Source organism: Propithecus coquereli, unplaced genomic scaffold, assembly GCF_000956105.1.
Source record: "Propithecus coquereli isolate 6110/MARCELLA unplaced genomic scaffold, Pcoq_1.0 Scaffold206, whole genome shotgun sequence".
NCBI lineage: Eukaryota > Metazoa > Chordata > Mammalia > Primates > Indriidae > Propithecus > Propithecus coquereli.
Genome location: NW_012145634.1, coordinates 1662370 through 1689079, shown reverse-complemented (window position 1 = coordinate 1689079; position 26710 = coordinate 1662370). Strand labels below are relative to the sequence as shown.

General features: G+C 45.1%; 1 protein-coding gene across 2 annotated transcripts in view; it reads left to right on the top strand.

The window, feature by feature from the left end:
• The first annotated feature begins 3622 nt into the window (after nt 1-3622).
• The window catches only part of KREMEN1 (kringle containing transmembrane protein 1), a 53413-nt gene continuing 30325 nt past the window's right edge, over nt 3623-26710 (top strand). The window contains exons 1-3 of one of the 2 annotated variants that reach the window (XM_012644172.1): nt 3623-3771; nt 19496-19658; nt 23667-23758. In XM_012644172.1, the coding sequence (XP_012499626.1) occupies nt 3675-3771; nt 19496-19658; nt 23667-23758 (352 nt within the window). In that variant the 5' untranslated portion in view covers nt 3623-3674. The remainder of the gene's footprint in view (nt 3772-19495; nt 19659-23666; nt 23759-26710) is intronic. The other variant, XM_012644171.1, reaches the window with a different exon arrangement.

Sequence of the window (26710 nt, the reverse complement as noted above, 5' to 3'; positions counted from 1 at the left end):
CACTCCAGCCTGGGCAACATAGCAAGACTCCATCATTAAAAAAATAAAATTAAAAAAAAAATAAGGAGGCAATGTAGCATAGTGCTTAAGACTGTAGGCCTGGAGTCCCACCATCTGGGTTCCAAGCCAGCTCCATGACTGTGTGACTTTTGGGTAAGTCATTTAACTTCTCTGTGCACTGGAGGGCAGGGGTAAAGGTACTAGGAGGATTATGTGAAATGTGACCATAGACACCCTGCACTGCCTCAGTACAGTCTTCACTAAATGTCGCTAGTGCTGTCTCCATGCTCAGGCTCCCTCCTCCAGGGCTCTCTCCATGCCATGACTGCCCTTTGAGCAGAAATCATCCTAACTGGAGTTTTAAAGACACAAGAATGACGCAAACTCCACCAGTTTAGGTCTCCCAGCTTCTTGGAGAATCCTGCTGCCCTTGGAGGCGGAAAAGGGCCCGATTGCACAGCACAAGCAGGCAAACAGACAGACAGACACTAACCTCTTCCTGGAGGCCCAGGGGCTGCATGCAGTGTCCTCACTCTTTCCATGAAATAAAGCTGTTAAACGCCTCAGGCACGTAAAGCATTGAAATGAATATCTCAGGCTGCTCCTGCTGGAGGCCAGGGCCACATAACTGAGCGAAAGACCTTGAGCCGTTAAGCGCTGTGACCTAGACACACTGGGCTGTATTTTTAGCCTCTTGTGCACTGTTTCCACCACCTGTGCTGGGGGCTTTAAGCCGGAAAAGAGAAGGTGGGGGTGGGGCAGGTGGGAGGGATGCTTCTCTCAGCAGCCAGTGGGGGCAGGAGCTTGCACGTCGTTTCTGAGTTCTGTTGTACCTAGGGCCAATTTCATGGCTGTGCAACCTGTGTATCGACACAGGTCCCCAGGCTTGGAAGGGCCCCACATTGGCTCTGCTGTCACCATCTTGAAATTCTTAATAACTTTGGACAAAGAACCCACATTTTCATTTCTAACTAGACTCTGCAAATTACATAGCTGGTCCTGGTTATACGCAAGGGACAGCTGCCAGCCTGGGGTGGGGTGGCAGGTTGCCTTCCTACAGGGGGCAGGATGGACCGAAGGTACTATCACAAGGCATGGATGCCCACATGTGGCCAAATAAACCTTGTTTCAAACCTCCTGTGTGCCCTTCCTATTTTCTCCCCTGAAACCGGAATGAGATGCAGAAAGAACCTTATAAACTGTAGAGAACTGCATGTTGCTAAAGTCTTTCCCCAGCATCCTGTTTAAAACGGTCCACAGACCATTCTGTCAACATCGTTTTCTCATCTTTGCAGTACTTTTTGGTCTCTAGCATTTGCATTTTCTCAGGTCGGTTGACTAGAATGTAAGCTCCGGGAGGAAGGTTTGGTCTTGGCGGTGGCTGTGTCTTCAGCACTTGGCATGTTCCTCTCTGAATATCTGTTGAAGGAAAGCAGGTTTGCCGTCACTGAGTGTTGGCTTCGTGCAGATGGTTTCGCCTGCATCTTCTCATTTCAGTCTCTTCCAAGGCGATCCTGCCTGAGAGGTTGCAAAAGTCAGGGATGAAGGTGTTACCGAAAGCTCAGCACTTATCCTCGAGGCCACATCAGAAGAACGAGGACACGTGGTTTGAGGCAAAGGAGGAGGATGGAGACTACTGTCTAAAAATGTCAGCGTCTTAATAAAAAGCAGAAATACAGAGATTTTAAAGGGTGGGTTCTCAGCTTCAGGCAGTTGTTCAACTACAGGTGATGATTTTAATCCTCCCATCTCTGTCCCATCTCTGCTGAAGACAATCTTGTGACCTCCACCCAGGACCTCCCTAGCTCAGGCCATCTTGTGTAGCACAAAGAACAAAAGACATTCCCCTGCCCCTCTCAACTGTTGGCCTCAGGCAGGGATGTGGGACCTAGTTCTCCAAAAGGAGTGGGGAGTGTTTTAAAGAGACATAGAACATTTTTTGTCATTTTTTCAGGCCATTTCCTCTGTTACAAAGGGTTCTCAGATCCTGCTGGAGAAGGTGTGGAAGGGCCCAAAATTGTGGAAAAGAGTCACCAGGTAGGCTATGGAGGGTGTGTCCCCCGAGACCAGGCATGGCTGGGAGAGGGGGTGTCCATATGCTCCATCAAGGAGCCCAGAGAATTTCTGAACTCGGGAATGACACCATGAAAACAATGACCGACAAGATTCTTCTTGCCACAGCGCTGGGTAGAGTGGGTGGAGAGGGACAGAAAGTGAGAGGCTTCCTGGGAGGTAGCTGCGCCCTTGGGGCCCGGTTCTGGGAGCAGCCCTGGGTGGGGAATGGCATTTGGGGGAACGCGGGCTCTGGGAGTGGGTGAGGGGGCGGCTTCCGGGTGGTAAGCGGGTGCAGGGACGGGTCTACCTAAGGCAGGCCTGGGAGCCCGCGGGGCCGGTACCGCCCAGCCCTGCTCTGCGTGCAGCGAGTCGGCGCACGAGGGCAGATGTTCCCGCCGCCGCGGGAACACTTGCAAGCCCGGACCAGGGACTTGAAAGCTCCGGCGCGCCGCCCAGACCTGCCCCGCCGGGCGTCACCGCGGCGCTTTAGGCGGGAGCCGTAGGAAAATCCCCCCTGCCCGGGGGAGCGCCGGGGAGGAGGGAGGCCCACCACCGACTCCGGCTGCGGCGGGGGAAGACCTTGGAGGGGCAAAGGGCCTACCACGCGGGGGCCGAGGGCTTAAGCAGGACACGCGCTCTCTGATCCCCAGCGTCCCAATCTGCAAGATAGTAGCTCTGTCCAGTCCGCCTCTGGACTTCGTCGGGGGCGCTTTACTTGCGCCCCACTATCCCATCTCCTGGGAAGGCCTTTTATTACTCCTATTCTGGGATGGCTGCAGCTCAGACCAATCAGGAAACTTGCTCTGGCTGACACAGAATGTGTGATAGGATTCGGAACCAGGGCTCGGTATGCTGCCTCCTTTGTGGCTGCGAGACTGGGGGTGAGAAAGGAACTCAACATTTGCTGTACGTGCGTAAAAATTTCCATGCATTATCTTATTTAGTACAACCGCTTTGGGGAGTAGTTGCTATCATCACCCTCATTTAACAGATAAGGAAATTGAGGTAAGAGCTATTTTTCCTTTAAATCTGCCCAAGGTGACCGAGTGGGATGCGAATCCGGACTGGCTGGCTCCAAAGCACCCTTTTTTGAACCACTACGATGAGCCAAGCAGGGAAAAAGGGTTTGCAAACTGCTGTTCTCATTATCACCGCTGTGGTTGAGCCCGCGCGTGGGTCACGACCCGAGCGAGGGTGGAGCGGGGGTCACTGGGCGCCCCGCCTGCTTCAGCCGGGCCAAACCTCAGCGTGGGGACTTGGAGGCGGGGCCCTGGGCCCCGCCCCTCACCTGCTGACCCCTCCCCTGGATCAGACTAATGGGGAGCCCCATGGGGCTGGCCCAGGTGAGGGGAGGTGGGCGGGGCCTGGTGCGTGAGTGGCAGGCGCGGCGCGGGGCGGAGCGTGCATGCGCAGTCGGCTCCGCCCCTCAGGCCTCACAGCGGAGCCGGGCGGGCCCCCGGCTGCGGGGCGGCGGCGGCGGCGCTGGGGAGGGCGGGGCGGCCGGGCAGGCGGGGCGGGGCCACGCTCGGGCCCCGCGTCCCGCTCCCATGGCCGCCCCCGGCTCCCTGCGCTGCCCCCTCTCCCCCGGGCCGCGCCCCGGGGCCCCGCACTGACGGCCCATGGCGCCGCCCGCCGCCCGCCTAGCCCTGCTCTCCGCCGCCGCGCTCACGCTGGCGGCCCGGCCCGCACCCAGCCCCGGCCTCGGCCCTGGACCCGGTGAGTGAGCGACCCCCGGCGCCTGCCCTGCGCCGAGCCCGCCCGAGGGGCAGCGCGGGCCGGCCAGCCTGGGGCCCACTCCCTCCCGCCGCAGCGCCTCTCGGGCCCCCTTTCCCCGGCCCCTCAGCGACGCCCCGGGCCCGGCTGCTGTCCCCCGGCTTCAGGACCTGGTTCTCCTCAGCGACCCCCCTCAGGCTGGAACGCTCTCTCCGCCTCAGTACCTCCCGGGACCCCTTCGCCAAGCCCCTCGGCGACGCCCCCGGGGCCGGGACGCCTCCTGTCTCAGAGCTCGGGACGCGCCGCCCAAGTCTCTCGGAGACTCCCCCGGGCCAGGCCGCCCCTGCTGCCCAGTACCCCCTGGGATCCCGTCCCCAGGTCTCTCAGCGACGCACCTCGGGCCAGGACGGCTCCCTCGCCTCAAGACGCTGCACCCTCTCCCCAAGACCCTCAGTGACACCCCTTGCCGGGGCCAGGATCCCCGCCCCGAACCTCACAACGGCGCCCCCGCGTCCCCTAGCCCTCTCCTCCCGCCTCCACCGGGGGACCCTGCGCCTCTCGGCGGGAGCCGGCGCTCAGCCCTTCTGCCTGAGTCCCGGCTGCGCCCACTTGGCCGACACTAACTTTTGAGAGGAGCCGGATTGACTTACCTGACCTGCTACAGGCAGGTCAGGGTCCTGAGACGACCCGCTGTGCACTCCCGGGACGCCTCGTCCCTACCCGCTGGGCCGCTTTGAACTTCCCTGTGACTCAAGAGATAGCCCAGCAGGGGGAGAGGAAGAAAGGAAGGAGTGATGGGGAAACCTGTCCCCGACAGAGCTTAGGGTGCTCCACCTGAGGGTGCAACGCTGAGCCCCATGTCCTGGGTAACCCCACACTTTAAACAGGTCACCCGCTCCCCACGCCAAGGCCACATCTTCCCGAGGTGGGGCCGTGGACCAGGATGAAAGTTTGGAATTTGCTTAGCGTCCACACACACCCCTCCTTGTAGCAGAATCCTTTCCAAGTTGAAGAGCAGGCAAGAGGGCGTTGCCTGGCCAGTTACGTTTCTCTGCAGGTTGTTTGGGTGTTGAGCATCCGACATTTGTGAAAGGGACGGGAAGAGTTCATTACCATTCTGCCTGAGTAGGAAAACCAGCTTCTAGGTTCTCCACCCAAAGTCTCAGACTGTGATGTTGGAAGGACAGGATTTTGCTGGCGAAAGAAACTCAGCGTTGCTTTGTTAATTTAATTGCTTGGATTGGTGAAAAAGCTAAGACTTGGTGTTATCACTTGCTGTATGACTTTTGGGCCATGCCTTCAGCTTCTGGCCTCAGTTTCCTCATCCGCATGATGGGGGGAGGTAACGATAATTCCCTTGCAGGGTGTTGTGAAAGTTAAATGATATACTGTAGGTAACACACTCACATATAGAAGGCAGTCAGTAAACACTTTAATAATACTTTTTATAGGGCTTCACAGTTCATCAAGTGCTAGACACCTCATTTACCCTGGGAATGCTATGAGCTTTCTGCCTGATTGATCCCTGTAAAAGGCGAAAGTTGGCTTTAGATCAGTAGAATGGGGGTCTGCTAGTGCTGTAAACCCGAGGCTCACTAAGTGGTTTCTGAGTGATCTCCACCTTCTACGGGACTTCTACAGTTTGATTACTTCTACTTTTGTGAGGAGTAAGGGAGGGACATTCCGAGAGCCAAGATATGTCAACATGACTGTAACCTAGTAACCCCTTAGCTCCACTGTGCCATCTGTGTGGTCAGGATTTAATGTCCTCTGAGAAGGTATGGGTGGAAATGAACTGGTTCCCCTTCTGGAAAGGGCAGAATAGCAGCTCTGAAAAGCGTCAAGTGAGCCAACCCTCGTGCTTACGCTTGTTGGAAGGTGGCATCTTCTCCCAGGCACCTTTGCTTTGCTAGGGTCAAGTACAGATAGTTGAATCCCAGATCTTAGTGTGCTTTTATTTAGGAGTCTGGGGTAGGGGCAAATAACCATTGTGAAATGATTTGTGATAAGTGGCCCAAGTTCCCAATTCAGTGAATCCTGCCAGCTTGGTTTGCTACTGTCCTTGTACATTGGTGCGTTTGTGACTTTTCCTCTCTGGTTTCAGAAGCAGTTTTAGGGAAATACCACATGGTCTTCAGTATCACATCCTGTCTAGAGCCTACCCACTAGTTTTTAAATCCTTCCCAATAAAAAAAACACACTTTACTCTGAGGATTTTATATTTTTTGATACTGTAATTTTCTCTAAAATTTTGTGGATGGAAAAAATTATTTCAATACTTATATTCTGCACAATTTTGTAATATTTAAATTACGGGTGGTTTGCATTTTTGAATGCTGACTTTATAAAAACAGTTAGCTCATTCCCCATCAATGCTACTTCTAATTACAGTGTTTAGCCAACCCCAAATGATCTCCCTTTTCTTCATTCTTCAAGATTCTTTCCCTTCCTTCACAGCTGATAGAAAGGAAGATAGAGGTTAATTGTGGAATCTAGACTTTCCTCTCAAGGAGGAAGGCAGCCTGGATCATGGGGCTGATGGATTCTCCCCAATGGGCTTCCATCTGGCATTTACTAACCTGGGGGGAAGAGACAAGAGGTAGGAGCAGAAGAGAAGGCTGGGTGGACTTTGCTAATTGGGTTTTCCACCTAAGGCAAACTGCATAACGTTTGGGGGCTATTAGGTGTGCATCAACAGAGCTTCTCCACTCAGCTTAAATAGCCTTTTATAAGTTTATAAATTGACGTTCATTCTTTTCTAACCCTCATCTGGAATTTGTCCCACTAGCCAATGGTATGTCTAAAACCTATGAGTTCAGTTGACAGCAAGAGCTTCATGGTCTCTACAGTCTTGCCCCTTTTGGGGACTTCATTAATGGCAATAGAGTTACCTGTAAGCAACATGGGGGCTGAGGCAGTGAAGGAATAAAGCATGCGTAACAGTTACTTACGTGTTCTGAGTATTTGAAGAGACACTATTTTGACCTGGTATCAAAGAACTCTGATCCTTTTGTGAAATTTTGTTTTGGCCCCTAGACAAACCATTTAAATCTTTGAGGTATGCAGTGAGCCTAGGCTCACTATTAATAAATAGCAAGTTGGTGTACTCAATATAGATATTGATACACTCATGGTTTAGCATAGTTGGACCAAAACCAATAAATGATTAAGAGAAAATATATTGCTTTAAATAGCTTCACTATATACAGATTAGGGATTTGGGGGTGATATACCATCTCTAGTTTACAATTTTTGAGGCTATAATGCTACCTGAGGCTCTAGGTCAGGTGTGGGCTAACATTTTTTGTAAAGGGCAAGGCAGTAAATAATTTGGCCTTTGTGGGCCATATACTGTTTTTGTTGAAATTACTCAACTTTGTAGGGCAAAGCAGCCATAGACAAAACATATGTGAATAGGCATGGCTGCGTTCCAGTAAAAGTTTGTGGACACTAAAATTTGGATTTCATGTAATTTTTATTTACAAGATATTTTCTTTATAATTTTTTCAAAATTAAAAATTTTAAACTCAGGGAGTGGGCCACATTTGGCCCACAGGTTGTACTTTGCCAGGTCTTTCTCTGGGTCCATATCTATTGATTTTTTCATTGTTCACTGGTCTACAAAAGGTGACAAGGAGATTTTGGTGAGTGAATGAACATTTTACCATTTACTGTTAACTAACTTCGATAAATATGGGAGAAAGGATTAAGACGATACGTTTTATGTTATGTTTTACCATAATTTTTTAAAAAGATACATATGAGGGAAAGTTCACATACATACATTTGGATCTTTAATAAGGCTTTTTAAAAAATGCTTCAAGGAGAAATTCAGTGTGGTTCAGTGTGCACAACATAAAGAAAATAGTGCCTGCCTCAGAACTGGCCTATGGTTTTTGTTCAATTACGCCTGCAGATGTTGCTTGGAACAAACCGTTGAGGGATCTGTTTCTCAGAGGAAAGCCCAGGCAGCAGGTGGCACCAGCCCTGAGACATAGAAAAACAGCAAGGAACAAAAAAAAAAAAAAAAAAAACCAGAAAAGAAAAAGAAGAAGAAAACAAATTTCTGTCACTTTCCTAAGCAGTTAATTTTTATTTCCATGGTCCTATTGTTATATTTCAAGTAGTTTTTAAAAAACAACAATGTGCTTAGCGTGGCTGATTATTTTGTTTTAATTAAAACATTTCTGAAAAAACAAAATGAAACATTCAAACATACCAAGTTGATTGTGTTTGTACTGTGGAACAGTTAATGCAAAACACTTGAGAGAGGCCGGAAGTTTGGATCCGTAGCTTTTGCCTGAGTTTTTGCCTCCTGAATAAAGACAACATAGGAGGAAGTGAACGTGTCCCTTAGAAAACTAACAGTATAGGTTTTGAAGTGAGATCAAGCCCCCTGATGCCACTTGGCAGGTTGTTTTCTGGCTGGCTGTGCAGCCTCTGTATGGATGAGAACGATGACTGACAATTCCTTCCACGTTCAGTTTGACCTTGAGAATCCAGCAGGAACCCGGAAGTATTAGTCTAGGAGGAATAGTCCAAGGTTACTCTATTTTTTCTTCCTCTTGCTGTCAATGTCTTCCTCCCAAAATGGCAGTACTTCCCCCTCCCCGCCCCCAGGTCAACCTCTGACGCATTGTCTTGATTCAGACTGAAGAGGGATGGAAAGAGGCCACCGTAGAAATGTCAGATGGGTGTCCATACACCTCACTAATAACCACTCGACAGAAACGTGCCTTGTCCTCCTCTAAAGGAATCTCTTCTCTCCCCTCCCCTCTTTTGTTTTCTTTCTAGGTAAACACCTCCCTAGCCTGGACTTGTACCAGTTTGAAGAGGAATGAAGTTAGGTGCTAGGGAGTACCTTGGCAGACAAAAGCTTTTAGGCCACCTCACATGCAAAGTTGCCTGTCTCTCCCCAGGTTACACAACAGGACCCTCTCAGGGCTGCCCCTCTGCTGGGCCCAGCTTCTAGTTTCTCTTGCCACAGACTTAATCCCTGGCAAGTAGCCAAAGCATTAAACTTTTATTGTTCAATTTGCCACAAGGGCGGGGCCCTGCTTCTAGTGGGCTGAGGAGGCTGCTGCCGCTTCCAAACCCAAGTGTCACACCACATTAGCAACTGCAGACTTTGAGGGCTGGATTTCTTTCAGTTTGGTTACAGTCTTGGTTAGGACCAGAACAACATACTCACACTCAAAATTTTAAAGCTAGGAAATAGTAAAAACAGTATAGGCAGCTTTTAAAGATGATTCATAGTGGTTGTAGCTATCAGCATGTAGATTGCATGATTTCTTTCTACCTTCCAAACAAATTTTATTATATGGCTGCGCACATGCCTTAGCGTCCTAAAGCTGGATGAAAACATGGTGCCCGAGTAGTTCTCGTCTAGGATAGTAGGGACAGTTAACCAATCCCATCACAGTATGTAAATTACTTGCTGCTGTTCAATCTATAAAAATTCATCTTCAAAGAAAATTATTGGGCTGGTAAAAATATTTTTAATAATGACCACAGAAGCCATATTTGTTTTTCTTTGATGTTCTTCCGAAGACTCTTCTGGTTCTAATCAGATTGTTCCCACATAAAATACAGTGGAAATCTACAATAATAAAATCCCTATTCCTATGTCTATGGGGAAATAAACAGGATGGGGACTGTCCTTTTAAGGGGTTTTCCCCTTCCCTTTCCCCAGACTCAAAGCCTCTATTACTGGTGGGTGTTTTGGCATCAGTTAAGGGCCTTCAATCCTTCCCTCCCTCCATGTTTTGCTCTTTCATTAAAGTGTTTCTGTTGTCTAATTATATCCTTTCAATCAAATTAGAGACTGCAGCATCTGGTGAGGGCCGTAACTGCTGCCATCTGCACCTCGTATATACAGGCCTTTTCAGCTGAGAATCACTCAACTTCCAAATGGCAGGAAGAGATTTGGAAAAAGTTTAGTTGGAGGGGAGGTTAACTTAAAAGGAACGTCTTCAAAGGCTGGGTGCGACGCCTTGTTTGCTGTGATGTGTGCATGGCCATGCGGAGCTACATTGGCTTGGCTCACCAGAGATTCTTCTCTAGCGCTTCTGGCAGATGAAGGGTTTCTGATTGTCTTAGCTGAAGTGACTAGGCTTTCTCCTCCCTGTTATGAACTTGGAGGGGCCCCGGGTTGAGCTGAGAATGTCTCCCTTGTGAACAATCTTTTGTTATTTGACCACTGGTTAATGGATATGACACTTTCTGTTTATTTGACCATTTCTTCTAACCCAGTGATTTCAACTGGAGGAGATTTTGCCCCCAGGGGACATTTTGCAATACTTAGAGGCATTTTTGGCTGTCACACCCGAGGGGGTGTTACTAGCATCTAGCAGGTAGAGAGTCTAGGAATAATGCTAAACATCCTCAAATGTACAGGATTGCTCCCACACCAAAGAATTATTGGCCCAGAACGTCAGTAGTGCTGAGGTTGAGAAACCCTGTCCTAATTGTATTGTTCTTTGGTCCCTCCTTTCACTGTAGCCTGGGAGCAGGCAACTCTGATCAGTATCTTTTTTCATTCTTAAGAAAGTAGCTTCTTCATTATCCACATCTAAGCTCTTCAAGCATTTCTGTGAACAGCGTTTCAGAAACCTTAATGCAATAATGGGATCTGTGATTCACTATATCTTTCTATCCTCTCTAGGGTAAAATTGCCAGATTAAATACAGGATGCCCCATTAAATTTGAATTTCAAATAATTTTTTAGTGTTTATGTCTGTCTCATAATATTTAGGAATACTTATCTTTAAAAATTATTTGGTGTTTATCTGAAATTCAAATTTAAATGAGCATCTGTACTTTTATTTGCTAAATCTGACAACTCCCCTTGAGATCCATGAAACACTACATGAAACTTTAAACCTTTGACAATCAGAATTAATCTCTTATCCACCATCTGCCCTTACTCTTATTGCTCTGGATGGCTGGAGATGATAGCACTGCTAATTTTTGCTTTTTTATAAATCAGTGCTACAATGAGTCTTTCCTTCTGCACTAACCTGTCTCTCTGGCCAAAACTTCTGAAACCTCTCTCTCTCTCTTTTTCTTTTTTTTGAGACAGAGTCTCACTCTGTCATCTGGGCTAGAGTGCTGTGGCATCAGCCTAGCTCACAGCAACCTCAAACTCCTGGGCTCAAGCTATCCTCCTTCCTCAGCCTCCCAAGTAGCTGGGACTACAGGTGTGCACCACCATGCCCGGCTAATTTTTTTGTATTTTTATTAGAGACGGGGTCTCCTTCTTGCTCAGGCTGGTCTTGAATTCCTGACCTCAAGCAATCCTCCCGCCTTGGCCTCCCAGAGTGCTAGGATTACAGGTGTGAGCCACTGCGCCCGGCCGGAAACCTATCTCTTGAGTCATATTTTTATGTTGGGACCAACTAACAAGAGCTTATCAAATGCCTACTGTGTGCCTAGCATCTCTGACCAGGGCTCATCCCTGTGCCAATTCACAGAAGACTACAACTTCGTTGCTTCAAGTTTTACTTTGAAAATGTGCTCTAGAGTTATATGGTCTACCTAGCAACCAGCTCCCTACTCAGGAACTCTTGTATTATTTGTCCATGCCATATCAACTGAGGGAAGCTGAAAAGCCCAGAGTCTGGCTTCCATGGAGTATTGGCTACCCTCCAGGACTATTATTGGGGAACTTTCTTGCCATCTGACATTCAAAATAGGTCACAGGCAGTACTGACAAAACTTGTCCAGAAGCTGGATTATATGAGTTTATTTAATCTCCTTTTAGTCTGATTGAGAGCTTCAGACAGTATGAAATAGGGTTGCTCAAGTGACCGTGAAGCAAGGTGTAGATTTGAGTCAGGTCTCTCCTGCTGAAAGCAACTCAGAATATAAAAATTTGTATTCATTGAAAAGGGAATTGATTATACTCCCATTACAGGTGGCTTTACCGTGGATTTCCTTTAAATAGCGGAGTCCCCTGGTTTAAATAGCAAGTATTTGATTTTCAAGTACTCGATTGACATAAATTTTCCTGGCACTTCTCATAGGTTATTGCTAGGTGAGTCTTGAGGCTGGCCGAGAGGCATACGTTGGTGAGGAAACTGGGGCACTCTGAATGTGTACATAATGGATTTGCCCCCAGTTCCCTATTCACCTGCTTCCCTCATTCAACAAGCATTTGCCAGGCATTTGTGGGGTCTGTAGTTGCTAAGGATACAGTAGGATGTTCGAGAAACTCACAGGCTATTGGAAGCAGGGCCCGGTGCTTCTTGAGCAATTACAGTTGAGGGCGATCAAGTCCCCTAAGAGCTGTGGCAGCAGGCACTGTGTGACTTGTTTCAGAGCCCCTGGTTCCTGTAGGAGTTAATGCCACCTATTCTAGACCCTGAGCCTTCAAACAGTTCTCCACCTTCTGTCTTTGTGTTTTCTTTAGAGCTGACTTATAATGAGCTGAGATATTGTCCATCAGCAAGCTGGACTCTGAGCTTTAAAATACCTTGTGCTTCCTTTATCCTTATGGGAAAACTTCCTAGTGTGAAATTTTGTTCCAAGATCGATCCATTTATACTCACATATTACATCGAGAGATACTTTACATCACCAAAGTACGGTAGAATATGTTATGTTAGCACTGGCAGTAAAATCCATCAAGGTGCCTTGGTTAATTAGTGAAATGTTTTTCTTAAGAGTTGTGCTGAGCCCGTGACTCAGTCCATTCTTTAACTGAGGCTTGGCTTAATCTTTCTATACATGTTGTAGACCAGGATGCCGATAGATGAATGGTCATTTTTTCCTCAGAAACTATCTGTTGGGCTTCAATTTGATGATTGTATATGTTTAGAATATCCTGAGTGATAAATAGAAATTCCTCAAGCACTACTGCATATTCATGGTGACTATTCCCGGCAAAAACACACATCTTTCACAGTGACAACCCGGGCATGTTGTCCAGTGGGTCCTGCCTATGCAGGAGAGTGGAGCATATTCAAGATGAGAGCCAGATGGGAAATAAAGGGTACCCAAGCCACTGCATTCTGGGCCATCTGTGCCTCGATAATTATTTGTTTTCCAAATTTTTATTTAACAAATAATAAGGCCCTCTCTCTGAAGTGTTTTCATGGATCTTCTGAGTTTAAACTTCTGGTCGTATGCTTACTCTAGGTTCATTTTTTCTTGCAGTGGTCTTTTAAGTAATTAAATATTTCATCTGGGCCAGGTGTGGTGGCTCATGCCTATGATCCCAGCACTGTGGGAGACTGAGGCAGGAGGATTGCTTGAGGCCAGGAGTTTGAGACCAGCCTGGGCAGCATAGCAAAACCTTGTCTCTACAAAAAAAAAAGAAAGAAAGAAATTAACTGGATATGGTGGCATGTAGCCTGGGCAACAGAGTGAGACCCTCTAAAACAACTAACTAACTAAATATTTCATCTGTTAATAGAGATGAATAAATTGGAGATTCAAATAGAAGACCTCAAGTCTCCTTCCAAAAGTATAAATAATTTTGAGAAGCATGGCCTTTTCTTCTGTTACTGTTTTTAAGGACACTGTATCCTTAAATGAAAAGGAAGCTCTAAAAGGTATTTTAATGGAAAAGCTACTGATGTTTAAAACATTACAGTGATTATTATTATTATTTTATATGGAACGCTTTATGAATTTGTGTGTCTTCCTTGTTTAGGGGCCATGCTAATCTTCTCTGTATCATTCTGATTTTAGTATATGTGCTGCCAAAGCAAGCACTACTACAGTGATTATTTTTGTGGTATTTCTACTTTATGCAAAAGTGCAACTTGATCTATGGTCATTTTGCACTGTTAATGTGTAATCCAAGAACATGACGTGAATGTCTATCTTGATTTTAGATAGCTGACTTTATGGCTAATTGATTTTGTTTATGGTTCTTAAAAAGAGGCTAATGTAGATTAATTCCAAAACATGTTAGTAACTATTTTCAAGATGTCCTTTTAAAAAAATTTTTATAGGAGATTTAGGAAACATACAAATATAGAGAGGAGACTATAAGAAAGTCCTGTGTGTCTTCTCCCAGCTTCCGTGATTATCAACTATGGCCAATGTTATTTTATCTGTACTCCCTCTTCTCCCCCACGACATAATTTTGTAACAGATTTCAGATATTGTATCATATCATCTGTAAATATTTCAGTATGTATCTCTAAATGTTAAGGATTCTTTTCAAAATCATATTAGCAGTACCATTATCACACCTAAAAGAAATTAACAATACTTTCTTTTGTTTTAAAAAACAGGATCCTGCTCTGTCACCCAGGCTAGAGTGCTATGGCATCAGCCTAGCTCACAGCAACTTCAAATTCCTGGGCTAAAGGGATCCTCCTGCCTCAGCCTCCTGAGTAGCTGGGACTACAGGCACACACCACGATGCCTGGCTGATTTTTCTATCTTTAGTAGAGATGGGGTCTTGCTCTTTCTCAGGCTGGTCTCAAACCCCTGAGCTCAAGCAATCCTCCGGCCTCGGCCTACCAGAGTGCTAGGATTACAGGCATGAGGCACCCAACCTTTTCTGACACAACACCACTGACGTTATGATAAGACACCGTCTCGTCTTTAATAATGGCTCCCCCAAGAGCAGTGATTTCTATGATTATGTGGAGGAGTGTTATCAGATCTAGTCTAGGGAGAGGATAGTTTGGGGGGTGGGGAAACCCAACCCTCTACACACAGTACATACCGAGAATCACTGGAATAAAGGGGGAGTGACACCGGATAAGGAGCTGACACTGTGTGGTTTGAGCAAACCACCCAGAGACTTTGGGCCTCCATTTTTTCCTCAGTTTCTTTACCTGTGAAATGAGGAGATTTGATAAGATGAAATTTTTTTTTTTTTTTTGAGATGGAGTCTCACTGTGTTGCCCAGGCTAGAGTGCCGTGGCGTCATCCTAGCTCACAGCAACCTCAAACTCCTGGGCTCAAGCGATCCTCCTGCCTCAGCCTCCCGAGTAGCTGGGACTACAGGCATGCGCCACCATGCCTGGCTAATTTTTCCTATATATTTTTAGTTGTCCAATTAATTTCTTTCTAATTTTAGTAGAGACGGGGTCTCGCTCTCGCTCAGGCTGATTTCGAACTCCTGAGCTCAAACAATCTGCCTGCCTCGGCCTCCCAGAGAGCTAGGATTACAGGCGTGAGCCACCGGGCCCGGCCAATAAGATGAAATTTTATCAATGGTTAGAATATCCTTTGGATTAACTGCTGCTTTCCTGCCACTGTCTCATACATGTCAACTTTCCTAGCTTTTCTTCTGCTTCACAGGCTGTACTCTCTCAGTCATCGTTGCTAAGTCTGATATGTTGGAGGGCCCCAGAGCTCAGCCCCATTTGTCTTCTCTGTCCACACGCATCCTGTTCTCTCTGCACGTGAGTGGTGCTGAGGGCTGCCATCTTTCTAGCTCTAGCCTCAGCCTTTTTTCTCAATTTCAGACTCACGTAGCCATCTGCTTACTCTACATTTCCACTCAGTTTTCTCAAAGGTGTCTCAAACTTAACCCATCCAAAACCGAACCCTTGATTCCACCCCAAACACTCCGCCCTTCCTGAGACCTCCCCATTGTAGTAAATGGCATCAGTACTCACCTGGTTGCTCAAGCTCAGCTCCTTGGTGGCCTACCTGACCTCTCTTCCTCTCAGACCCTGTGTGTGTCCATACCCCTAGCAAATACTTTTGGCTATACCTTCAAAATCATCTAGAATCTGAGCACTTCTCACGACCCCACAGCTGCCAGCCTAGTCCAGGGCATCTTTCTAGCCCGTCTTTCTACAGTAACCATCTATCTGGTCTGCCTACCTCATTCTTGCCTATCTACAGTTTTTCCTCCACCTAACAGCTAGAAAGTTCTGTTAAAACAGAAGTCAGATCATGTCATTTCTCTGCTCAAAACTCTCCAGTGGCTTTCCCTCACACTTAGAACAAAAGCCAAAATCTAATTTATATAACCCTCAAGACCTTACATGTCCTAGCCTTGCCTTGCCTTCCCTTCCCCACTCATTTGCCTACTCCAGTCAGACTAGAGGAGCAACTTTCTAGCTCCCCAAACCTGCCAAGCACACTGCTGCTTCCAGGGGCTTTGCACTTGCCGTGCCGTCTGCCAGTAATGCGCTTCCCACCTCAGTCTTGGGGTTTGCCTCCTCTCTTCCTCTACATCTCTGCTCAAATGTCTGCTCCTCTCCAGGCCCGCCCTGACCCACCCTACCTAAAAGAGAACCTACACATGCCATCTCCATTCCCTTCCTCTGCTTGATACTTCCTAGCAGTATTTATCCCTATCTGATGTTCATTTGTATTGGTTATTATAAGAACGTCTCCCCTGTTAGCGTGTTAACTCCATGAATGCAGGGTCTTTGTTCACCACTGTAGCCCCAGTGCTGTGACTAGTGCCAGGCACATAGTAAGTATTGAATAAATATTTGTTGATTTAATTAATGAATAATATCCTAGACATTAGATCTTTGCTCATTCTCTTTCACTGAATACATAAATATACAATTGGCACTCAGCTTACAGTCTGATTGATTGATTGATTGACTGATTGATTTTAGAGACAGGGTCTTGCTAAGTCACCCAGGCTGGAGTGCAATGGTGCAATCATAGTTCACTGCAACCTAGAACTCTTGAGCTCAAAAGATCCTCCCAGCTCAGCCTCATGAGTAGCTGGGACTATAGGGGCACACCACCACACCCAGCTATATGATTTTTAAAAAATTGGTTTAAGCCACTCCTTGTTTATCTAGCCAAAGCTTATGTCAGCTTCATAGCAGTAGAAGATAAGGGAGGCAGGGTCCTTGTTACCTAGTACACACTGTGGTATTCCAATTAAATCAGGATTTATAAATAACTTTACATCTAGAGCACTCAAATTTTGTTTTCCTTGCTTTTTTCCACAATTGCTACACACTGGGAAAGTCTGGTCACAAAAAAAAATCATAAAATATGATACGCTGCCTCAGTTTCCCCTGTGTAACTGAGAACAAGATTGGATCTGAGAGGAACAGACCCAAGCAAACAGGCCTGTACTTTCCCATTCCCACTTTCAGATGCCATCTCATCCCCATTCATGAGGACTGTCACATGCGTGGATGGCTGCCACATGCTTTTGTATTACAAATCAAGTCATCTGAGTCTCAGGAACCCCACCTGCCCTGTGGGTTGCTGTGTACAACTAACTGTGTACAACCTTTCGTTGTTTGTTGGCCTACATTTCTGCTCCCGGGTCACTCCTCACTGCTTTTTTTTTTTATTTTTTATCATATATATTTAAGGGGTACAACATGATGTTTTGATATGTAAGTTCTGATAGGTGAAAATATGTATTAATACTTAGCAATTAAAATTCTAACAATTGGCAAAGTTTGGCTTGATGTTCTTAGAATCATCTAGTCTAGTTAGTGGTTCCCAAACCTGATTACTTAACAGAATTGCCTGGGCACCTTTTTGGAATACAGGTTCCCAGGTCATCCCACTCTAGCCCAGGGGTTGGGATAGGACCGTAGTGTGGTTCATGCCGCACATTCTCTCTCTGATCACATATATTCCTAGTGATATGTGCTGCATAGCAAACAAATGAAGGGCAGAAAAGTAGGAGTGGAGATGATGGGAAGGTTTCGGAGGAGGTAGCATTTGGTCTGCTGTGGGAAGTATTAGGGGAAGATCATTTCAGGTAGGAAGTAGCGTAGTGTGTTCTCAGAATTAACAGCACGCCAGGCCTGACTGCAGTACAGTGAGCGAATAAGGAAAGAACTCGGGTGCGGTGGGAGGAAGGGGCTGGGGCCACATCCCAGAGGCCTTGCAAACACTGAGGAAGAGTTTGGGTTTTATTCTGAGTGCTTTTGTTCTCCTAAGAACTTTGAATTCCGTATGGAGTAAAGATTGTAGGAGAACAAAAATGGAAGCTGTGGGACCCGAACTGTGCTCTGATGGTGAACAGGACTAAAGTGCTGGCATCAAAGAAGGAGAGGAGAAGGCAGTTTCGGGGTATATATTTTAAGGAAGTCAACAGGACTTGCTGGTGAGTCAGAGTTGGGGTGAGGGAGAGGATCGAGGAAGCAAGGATGACGCCTTGGGGGTTCTGCTAGAGGCACTATATGTCATAGTTGCCCCAACTGCCTCATCTGTAAAATGGGGGTATTAAGGGTCCCTCTCTATTGGGCCGGTGGCAAGTTGACATTTGTAAAGCACTTAGGACAGAGGTTGGCACACAGTAAAACACCATGTAAGTAATAGAAGTGATGTGGATGATGGTGATTCGTCCAAGGTTGCACAGCTGGTCAGCAGCAGGTCCAGGACAAAAAGCCAAGACTTGGCCTCTTGCTTTAGTGTATTTTATGCTACACTGAGCTGCCTCCTTCAATTACCTTTGAACTTTTTTATTTATGCCGACCCTTGCTAGAGGTTTGGTCATCACGGTACACGATGAGTCGCACTTACCGTAACATATGAGTGTTGCACCAAACATGATAAATTGCTAGGGTTTTCTGTATAGCCTGGAATTTCAGATTATTTTGGCTATCCATAAAGTGGTGCCATTCCAGATAAAACACAGGGTGTGGATGGTGGGATGAAGGAGGTACTAGAAAAGAGATGTTCTGTGGATAATTTTAAAATATTAAAAGAAATATCTTCCAGAATGTGCTCATGTTGTCCACATGCGCAGGCTGGAGTAGGCACAGGCAGTACAACAGGGATGGCCTTAAGAGTCCTTAATACCGGAAGTTACAGGTCAGTGCATGCCAGGAGAAGGAAAGAAATAAAGCTAAGAATGTTAATGCAACTCTCCCAGATTGTCAGTTTTCTAGTGATACATCTTAAAGAAGTGTTTGAAGTGCTTCTATCTGTCAGTTTCAACTAAGCTAATTTTTAAAAATTGCTCTTTGTACTGTGCCTTTCTCATGAACCTCTGGGAGTTTAATGCATGCAATATGTGGGGGGAATCCTATCAGCCTCAGTTCCCATCCCCCCAAGTCTGAGAAGCAGATTTAGAGGCACATTATTGCACCTGCAGCGGTTTGTCATTTTGTTAAATCAGACCTGAGACCATTTGCAGTGCGTCTTGTAGGAAGGAATTTCAGAAAGAGGTGAGAGAAAATGCCAACCTTTCCTCCCCCGTGTTGACTGTCTGTTTTGTTGCACCTCTATCTCAAACAGCATGGGGAGGACTGTTCTTCATTACCAGGGAATGTGAGTCATTCCCAGATTTGTGTGATTGGGATTCCAAAGCATTGCTGTATCCAATGGTCTTATTAAATCCAAGTGTCAGTGCAGCCTTTCAGACTGTAGGGGAGAGCTCAGTTACAGCTGGTGACCTGGTTCTAGTTACCACACAGAGACACTGGCGAGAGCAATGACCCCCTCCAAGTACCCAGAATTCCACATGGATGGCTGTTACCAACTGTTCCCAGATTTGAGGGTTTCCTGGTTCACTTCGTGGGCTTCAATACACTTCAGCTCCCTGTTTATATCCTGGTTGGGATCTGTATACTTAGGGGAAAATGTTCTAGTGTCTATAGACAAGCTTGTGTCAAGATTAGCATAGCTTTTGGAGGGTACCTCATTTCAGATTTATTCGGCCCTAGCAGTGTTAACTGCACTGTGTCGACCATCTAGCAAGACACCATCCATTTCCAACTTGGTCCAAACAAAACAAATAAAACATCAAGCAAAGAGGGAGGAAACTATAGACGTTGCCAAAAAATTAGTTTGCTCTCTCTTTTTTTTCTCCTAGAGTGTTTCACAGCCAATGGTGTGGATTATAGGGGAACGCAGAACTGGACAGCGCTACAAGGGGGGAAGCCATGTCTGTTCTGGAACGAGACTTTCCAGCATCCATACAACACTCTGAAATACCCCAACGGGGAGGGGGGCCTGGGCGAGCATAACTATTGCAGGTAAGATGAGGCCACTGAAACTTAAAAAAATCTCTTCCATCCCTGCTCACAACTAGGGGCCAACTCAGAAGGCCTTTCTTAGTTACTATTTTTAAACCCTTTCTCCCATACCTTACACACACACACACACACACACACACACACACACACAATCACACACCATCTACTACTCTTTTCAATTTGAGTTGCTTCGATACTGGCTTTCAGAGCTCCGCTTTCCTGTCTGGTCCTCGTCTTTTTGGGAGGGTTTTTTTAGTTGGCCCAACCACCAGTGCACAATACACAGACAGCAGAGCTGCCTAAGCTGCTGAGAATGTAGTGGTCAAACAGCACCATCTGTGACCCAAACCTCCCTCTGTTTCTGAGCAAAGGAAGCTCCTGTGTTATTCCACCTTCGGCCAGCCAGGGTAACCTGCCTGGGAGCAGCTGTGTCCATCAGATTTGTGCTGTTTACTTCCTTTCAATAGATCAAGGTGCTTCTTTGCTTTTAACCTCCTGTCTGACTCTGGAAGGGGCTCTTAACCGGACATCCATGGTGCTTCAAATGTGTATTCACAATTTCCTGGGGAGATGATCTATGGCTTTGATCAGATTCTCAAAGTTATCTGTAATTGAAACTAAATTCAGAATCACTGGTATGTAGAGACCAGAATAAAAATTGTAAGCACTTTTAATTGTACATTTTTGCTACTTATAACTAAGATCCTGGTAACAAGACTCATGGTTCAGTAATGTATTGAATTTAATCATTATTAGGACAGGTGCAAAGGCAGCCTCTTGAGCCATTAAGACAGGGAAAAATGATTGCTGAGCTACACACCATGTCCCTGGTTCTACATATATTGGAATCTCAACCATGGCACTGTTGACCCAGCTGAGCCAACATATATATTCCTGCATCAGATGGGCCACACTGTTTACTTTCTGCCCTCTACATACCTTTGCTAACATTCTAGGGCCCTTGTCATTGTCTTGAAGTCTCCAGGCCTTTAGTCTGTGTTCCTTCACCTCTGCTCTAACTTGTACCAACTGACCATCCCCCCATAGTTGCTGTTGCAGTATTTTTTTCATTTGTTATTATAAAAATGTTAAAAGCTTGTTCCAAAAAAATTTTCTCAAACACTACAGATATATATTGTTTAAATAGTTAAGGCCAGGTGCGGTGGCTCATGCCTGAAATCCTAGCACTCTGGGAGGCTGAGGTGGGAGGATTGCTTGAGCTCAGGAGTTCAAGACCAGCCTGGGCAACATAGCGAGACCCCTGTCTATACTAAAAATAGGAAAATTAGCTGGGCATCGTGGTACACGCCTTTAGTCCCAGCTACTTGGGAGGCTGAGGCAGGAGGATCACTTGAGTCCAGGAGTTTGAGGTTGCAGTGAGCTATGATGACACCACTGCACTCTACCCAAGGCGACAGAGCAAGACTCTGTCTCAAAAAAAAAAAGTTATTAATAAAATCCCCCATTTTACCTCATTCCTCGAGAGCTTCCCCACTGAGTCTAGTTACCCAGAGATAGCAACTTGTATATTTGCCACTTCACATTTTGCTATCTATTGTATTTTATTGTTGAAGTTATACATGTTCATTAAATAACTCTTTTCTATTTTATTTTCAAAGTTATACTTGTTAATTTATTTTTTGCATAAATTAAAACATGAGTCTCATTCCCCATTTCTGGTTTATTACATTTCCCTAGTTTTTCTATTTGTAGGAATAGTGGGGTTAGGTTGGGAAGAATGTTTAGGAAGAGAATCAAGTGTTTGTTTTTTGTTTTAACATAGTTACTTATCTTCTTGTTCCAAAGTGTCTCTTAATAGTAGTAGGCTGTTGGTTTATTCTATTACTCTGTTGCTTCCTATTAAGCAAGTCTTCTCAGAAGAGCACCTGTTTTTAAGTCTGACTTTAAAGTAAATTTTAAATTTCCAATGAGGCTTAATTTATATGTCAGATCTTTTTTTCTTATAGATTAGCACCCATTTCTACTGACAGGCTCCCATAAATATCCATTAAGAGAGCAGTAAAAGCCAGGAAGGACCACCTTTCTCCTTAGCTCTGGCCAGCTACAACCCTCTCCTTTGATTTGATGGAATGTACCAGACCTGAACTACCAGTTTATACTTCAAAAAAGAGTGGCTGAAATTTTTGATGATTATCATATCAGAGACTCCAAGGCTTTTTGTTTTAGTGCCGCGGCAGAGTCCAGGATGAATTTGCTTGTTCTTTATTAAGCTATTCTGATGCTTTTCAGTATGGTTTTGACATTGATAATAAACAGTTGTTTTCTAAGGGCTTTACCAAATACTACATCAAAGCCAAACACCGAATAGAGGGAGGAAAATGACAGTGAAATACTGTTTAAAGAAGGGCTTTGTACAAGTTTTACTTTGATTTCTCAGCTGACACCCGACACCGTGTTTGTCTTGTGCAACTTTTTCAGACCCATCACACTTGAGATGCCTGAGAGTTGGCGAGTGATGGGAACGCACTTCTCTGGGCTGGAAGCATCAGGATTAGAAGGGAAGGCAGAGACTGGGGGGGAACAGAGTTGGCGCTGGCACCTGCCTTTGGGCATAAGAAATAAAAGGACGCTTTGTGCTTTGAGGAAGCTTATCTTCTAGGCCCCACAATAGGCTTATCCCACTCTGGCCTGATAGGGGTTGCTCCAAAGGTCCCGCTGCAGTCTTTATGCCATTTCCGGCCTAACCCAAGTTTCAGGTTTCTGGTGTTCTGAGTCTAAATAAAAGGGGCTTGGAAAGCAGTGAAGAGCAGTGAGGCATTTCTGGGTGTCCAGCAGCCCCTGTCATTTTTTTTTTTTTTTTTTATCTGCTTGTTATTGTCATGATGTCTCTGAGTTGAAAAGACCTTCAGGGTATTTATTCCAAGCCATTCTCATTTAGAAATGTGAAATAAATCTTTAAAAAATATTATCACCATATCAGAAGTTGATACCAGGGTGGCAGGATCACACATTCTGTCTAACTGAGACTCTGGCCCAGTTTTCTTCAGAATTATCAGAGGAGTCAGTATTCTGGGGGAGAAATAGGACCCATTTCTATCAAATGTGAGTTTACTGGCCTGATCCTGCTGAGAGCTTGTCAGTGGAGTCTGTATTATGTGAATTTTATTTTAGCATTTAAAAATTACACAATTGAAGAATTCATTATAAAGGAAATAAGAAAATAAAGAAAACTCAAAACAAAAAAAATTGAAATCACCCATAGTCCCATCATCTAGACATAAATACTTTTAGGAGTTTGGTCCTTCCCTAAATATGTCTTTTTAAAACATGAGATAGTGTCATCAATTGGGTTTTATAATTGTCTCTTAAAAAAAAACCTAATAAGGCATTGTGAATATATTTCCAAATTAATAAGAAAGGTCTCTACACCACATTTTCCTTAGGTGCCTAGCATTCCCTTATATAGGAGCCGTATCTATTTAACCAATCCTTTATTGTTGGTACTTGCTGTTTCCAAGTTTTTTTTATATTATAAAAATCTTTTGTTGGACATCTTTAAAAGTAAAGACTTCCTTAGAATATATTCCTAAAGAGGAAATTGCCAAGTAAAGGATTTGCATGTTTTTAGGGCCTTTGGCTCTAATTACCAAATTGCCACCCTGTGTCAGACGTTCACATTCTCATCAGGAGCATTGAGAGCACCTATGCTCATCCAGCTGTTAGAATCTCCATGTTCATATTCAAGGTGCCAGTGCTGTTTGGCATGATTTGTGCAGTGGTCAGTTGTCCAAGATACACTATAGTGAATTTGTCTAAACAAATATCACCTTCGCTCACATCCCCCCAAACTCTGAAGTGGATGTCAGAATGTTTATGTTTGCTCTTACTGTGTTATCACTTTTTTCCTCTTGATAAGAAATAGCATTGTAGATACATAGAATTGTTCGAAATAACACAGAAACTAAAGCAATTCCTGTCCTGTAAAACTGAAAATCAGTTGACTTAAAACATCAGAAATGTCATTGATTGTGTCCTTTTCCCCAACAGAAACCCAGATGGAGACATGAGCCCCTGGTGCTATGTGGCAGAGCACGAGGATGGTGTCTACTGGAAGTACTGCGATATACCTGCTTGCCAGAGTAAGATTGCAACATACAACCTGATGGTTTACAGGCCTTTGAGCACCAAGAGTGCAGAGTGGAGGCCCCCACCAGAGGTCAGGGAGTTCAGCCTGGTGGCTTTCATGGAACATGTGAAAGGAGAAGCCATTCTGGGCTAGGGATTTTCACTCTTGTTGAGACTTTTCAGGAATAGGAGCGCCCATTGCCTCAGCACCTCATCTCGAAGGCATTCCCCTTGATGAGTAAGCCCAGTGGGAATTCCTACTTTTAGTTAATTTCTTTTTTTTTCTTTTTTTTTTTGAGAAAGGGTTTTGCTCTGTCACCCTGGCTAGAGTGCAGTGGCGTCATCATAGCTCATTGCAACCTCAAACTCCTGGGCTCAAGCGATCCTCCTGCCTTAGCCTCCCAAGTGGCTGGGACTATAGGCATGCACCCCCACACCAGGCTAATTTTTTATTTTTTGTAGAGATGGGGGTCTCACTCTTGCTCAGACTGGTCTCAAACTCCTGACTCGAGATGCTGTCTCTACTAAAACCAGAAAACTTAGCACAGAACTACTAAAAATAGAAAAAAATTAGCTGGGTGTGGTGGTACGTGCCTGTAGTCCCAGCTACTCGGGAGACTGAGGCAGCAGGATGGCTTGAGCCCAGGAGTTTGAGGTTGCTGTGAGCTAGGCTGACGTCACAGCACTCTAGCCCGGGCAACAGAGTGAGATTCTGTCTCAAAAAAAAAAAAAAAAAAAAAAAAGATGTTATAGTGCAACCCATTCATTACTTATGTGTTTGTGGGGATGCTGATATAAACAAACTTATTGCTCAGCCAGTCACTGGTTTATGTGTTCCCTATACCATACTTTTTTTTCCTTTTTTAACATATTAGAGACAGGGTCTCACTGTGTTGCCCAGGCTGGTCTCAAACTCCTGGGCTCAAGCCATCCTCCCAGCCTTCCTCGTAGCTGGGATTACAGGCACAAGCCACAGTGCTTGGCTCTTTACTATACTTTGTATCATTATTTTACAGAATACTCCTTGTACTTGTTAAAAAAAGTTAACTGTAAAACAACCTCAGGCAGGTCCTTCAGGAGCTATTCCAGAGGAAGACATTGTTATCGTACAAAATGACAGCTCCATGCATGTTATTGCCCCAGAAGACCCTCCAGTGGGACAAGATATGGAAGTAGAAGACAGTGATGTTGATGATCCTGACCCTGTTGTAGACCTAGGTTAATGTGTGTGTTTGTGTCTTAGTGGCTTGTTTTTTTTTAAGTTTAAAAAGCAAAAAGAAAATTAAAAATTTTTTAAAGAGAAAAAAGCTTATATACCATAAGGATATAAAGAAAGAAAATATTTTTGTGTAGCTGTACAATTTGTGTTTAAAGCTAAGTGTTATTACAAAAGAGTCAAAAAGTTTAAAAAAAATTAAAAGTTTATAAAGTAAAAAAGTTACAGTAAGCTAAGGCTAATTTATTATTGAAGAAAGAAAAAAATTGTAATAAATTTAGTACAGCTGAAGTGTACAGTGTTCATAAAGTCTACAGAAGTGTACAGTAATGTCGTAGATCTTCACACTCCCTCCCCACTCACATAGAGCAACCTCCAGTCCTGCACACTCCTTTCATGGGAAGTGCCCTGTATCAGTGTACCGTCTTTTATCTTTTATACCCTATTCTTACTGTTACCTTTTCTGTGTTTAGATATGTTTAGATAAACAAATTCTTACCATTGTGTTACAGTTGCCTGCAGTATTCAGTAAAGGAACATGCTGTTCAGGTGCAGCCTGGGAGCGATAGCTATACCAGGTAGCCTAGGCGTGTGGAAGGCCGTCCCATCGAGGTTTGTGCAGTGTACTCTGTGATGTTCATATGATGTTCACACAAGGACAGAATCACCTGATGCATTTCTCAGAACACATCCCTGTCGTTAAGTGATGCGTGACTGTACTTTATAAAAAGGTAGAGAAAATATTGTAAAAAGCTTTTGCAGAAGGTTTAAAATATAGGGACTAAAACTACATCTGGTACTATAACGAGTTTACTCATGTAGTGTTTATAATGTATTTTAAAATAGGCCAGAGGAGAAAGGGTTCTCAGTGCCTAGAGCTGAAGAAAAGGACAGTTCATTCACATTGATTCTGCCTGGCTTATTTTTTCCTTATTATTTAAACCTACTCTTTGCCCGGCCACCTTTCTCACCCTTCAGGTCAGGAGGCTTGTGTACGTGGAGGGGCATGGAGGTTTACGTGGAACCTGGAACTACTCTCACCCGTGCCTGAACAGCAGTCTGACTTCCGACGCCTCCAGGGGAAAGGGCAGCCCCTGAGCCAGAGCCGTGAGCCCAGTACTTGCCTCTCCTAATATAAACTTTCAAATGTCACCACTGCCTGGCAGTTAGGCCCTGGCTTCACTGTCCTTCCAACCTGAGCATGCCTTCGTTCAGTCCCCAAACTGAGAAAACAGTAAAGACCAGAAGAATGGGCCTTTGCTCAGTCTGATTAATCAGATTTTTAAAATGAAAAACATCTCATTTGGCTCTAGTTATGTAAAGAAGGAAGGGGCAGGGGGAGAGGAAAGCACGTTTTTCTCGGTCCATTTGTTCTACACAAAGATAGTCTTTTAGAACCAGCCTATGTCATCCTCTCAAGAGTGGCGAAGAGGGGGTTTCAATCTGGGCACTTTCATTGGGAAAGATAATCTCCAGCCTCCATTTATAAATACAATCTGGACCAAGAGGACCTGATTCGTGTGGTCACTGAAACTAGGTTCCAGAAGAACAAATTATAGCAAAATGGTATTATACAAGGTATCTAGTATGCCTCTAATTTGTATTATCTGCTGGATATGCTATACTGATCCAAAAAGGAAAATTAAATATCATTTCAGGTTTTTTTGGCCCTTTGATAACTCTCTAAAAGCTGTAAAGCCGGCCTTGAAATGTTCCGGGCAGGGAGACTTGCGTAAGTTGGGAATGAGAA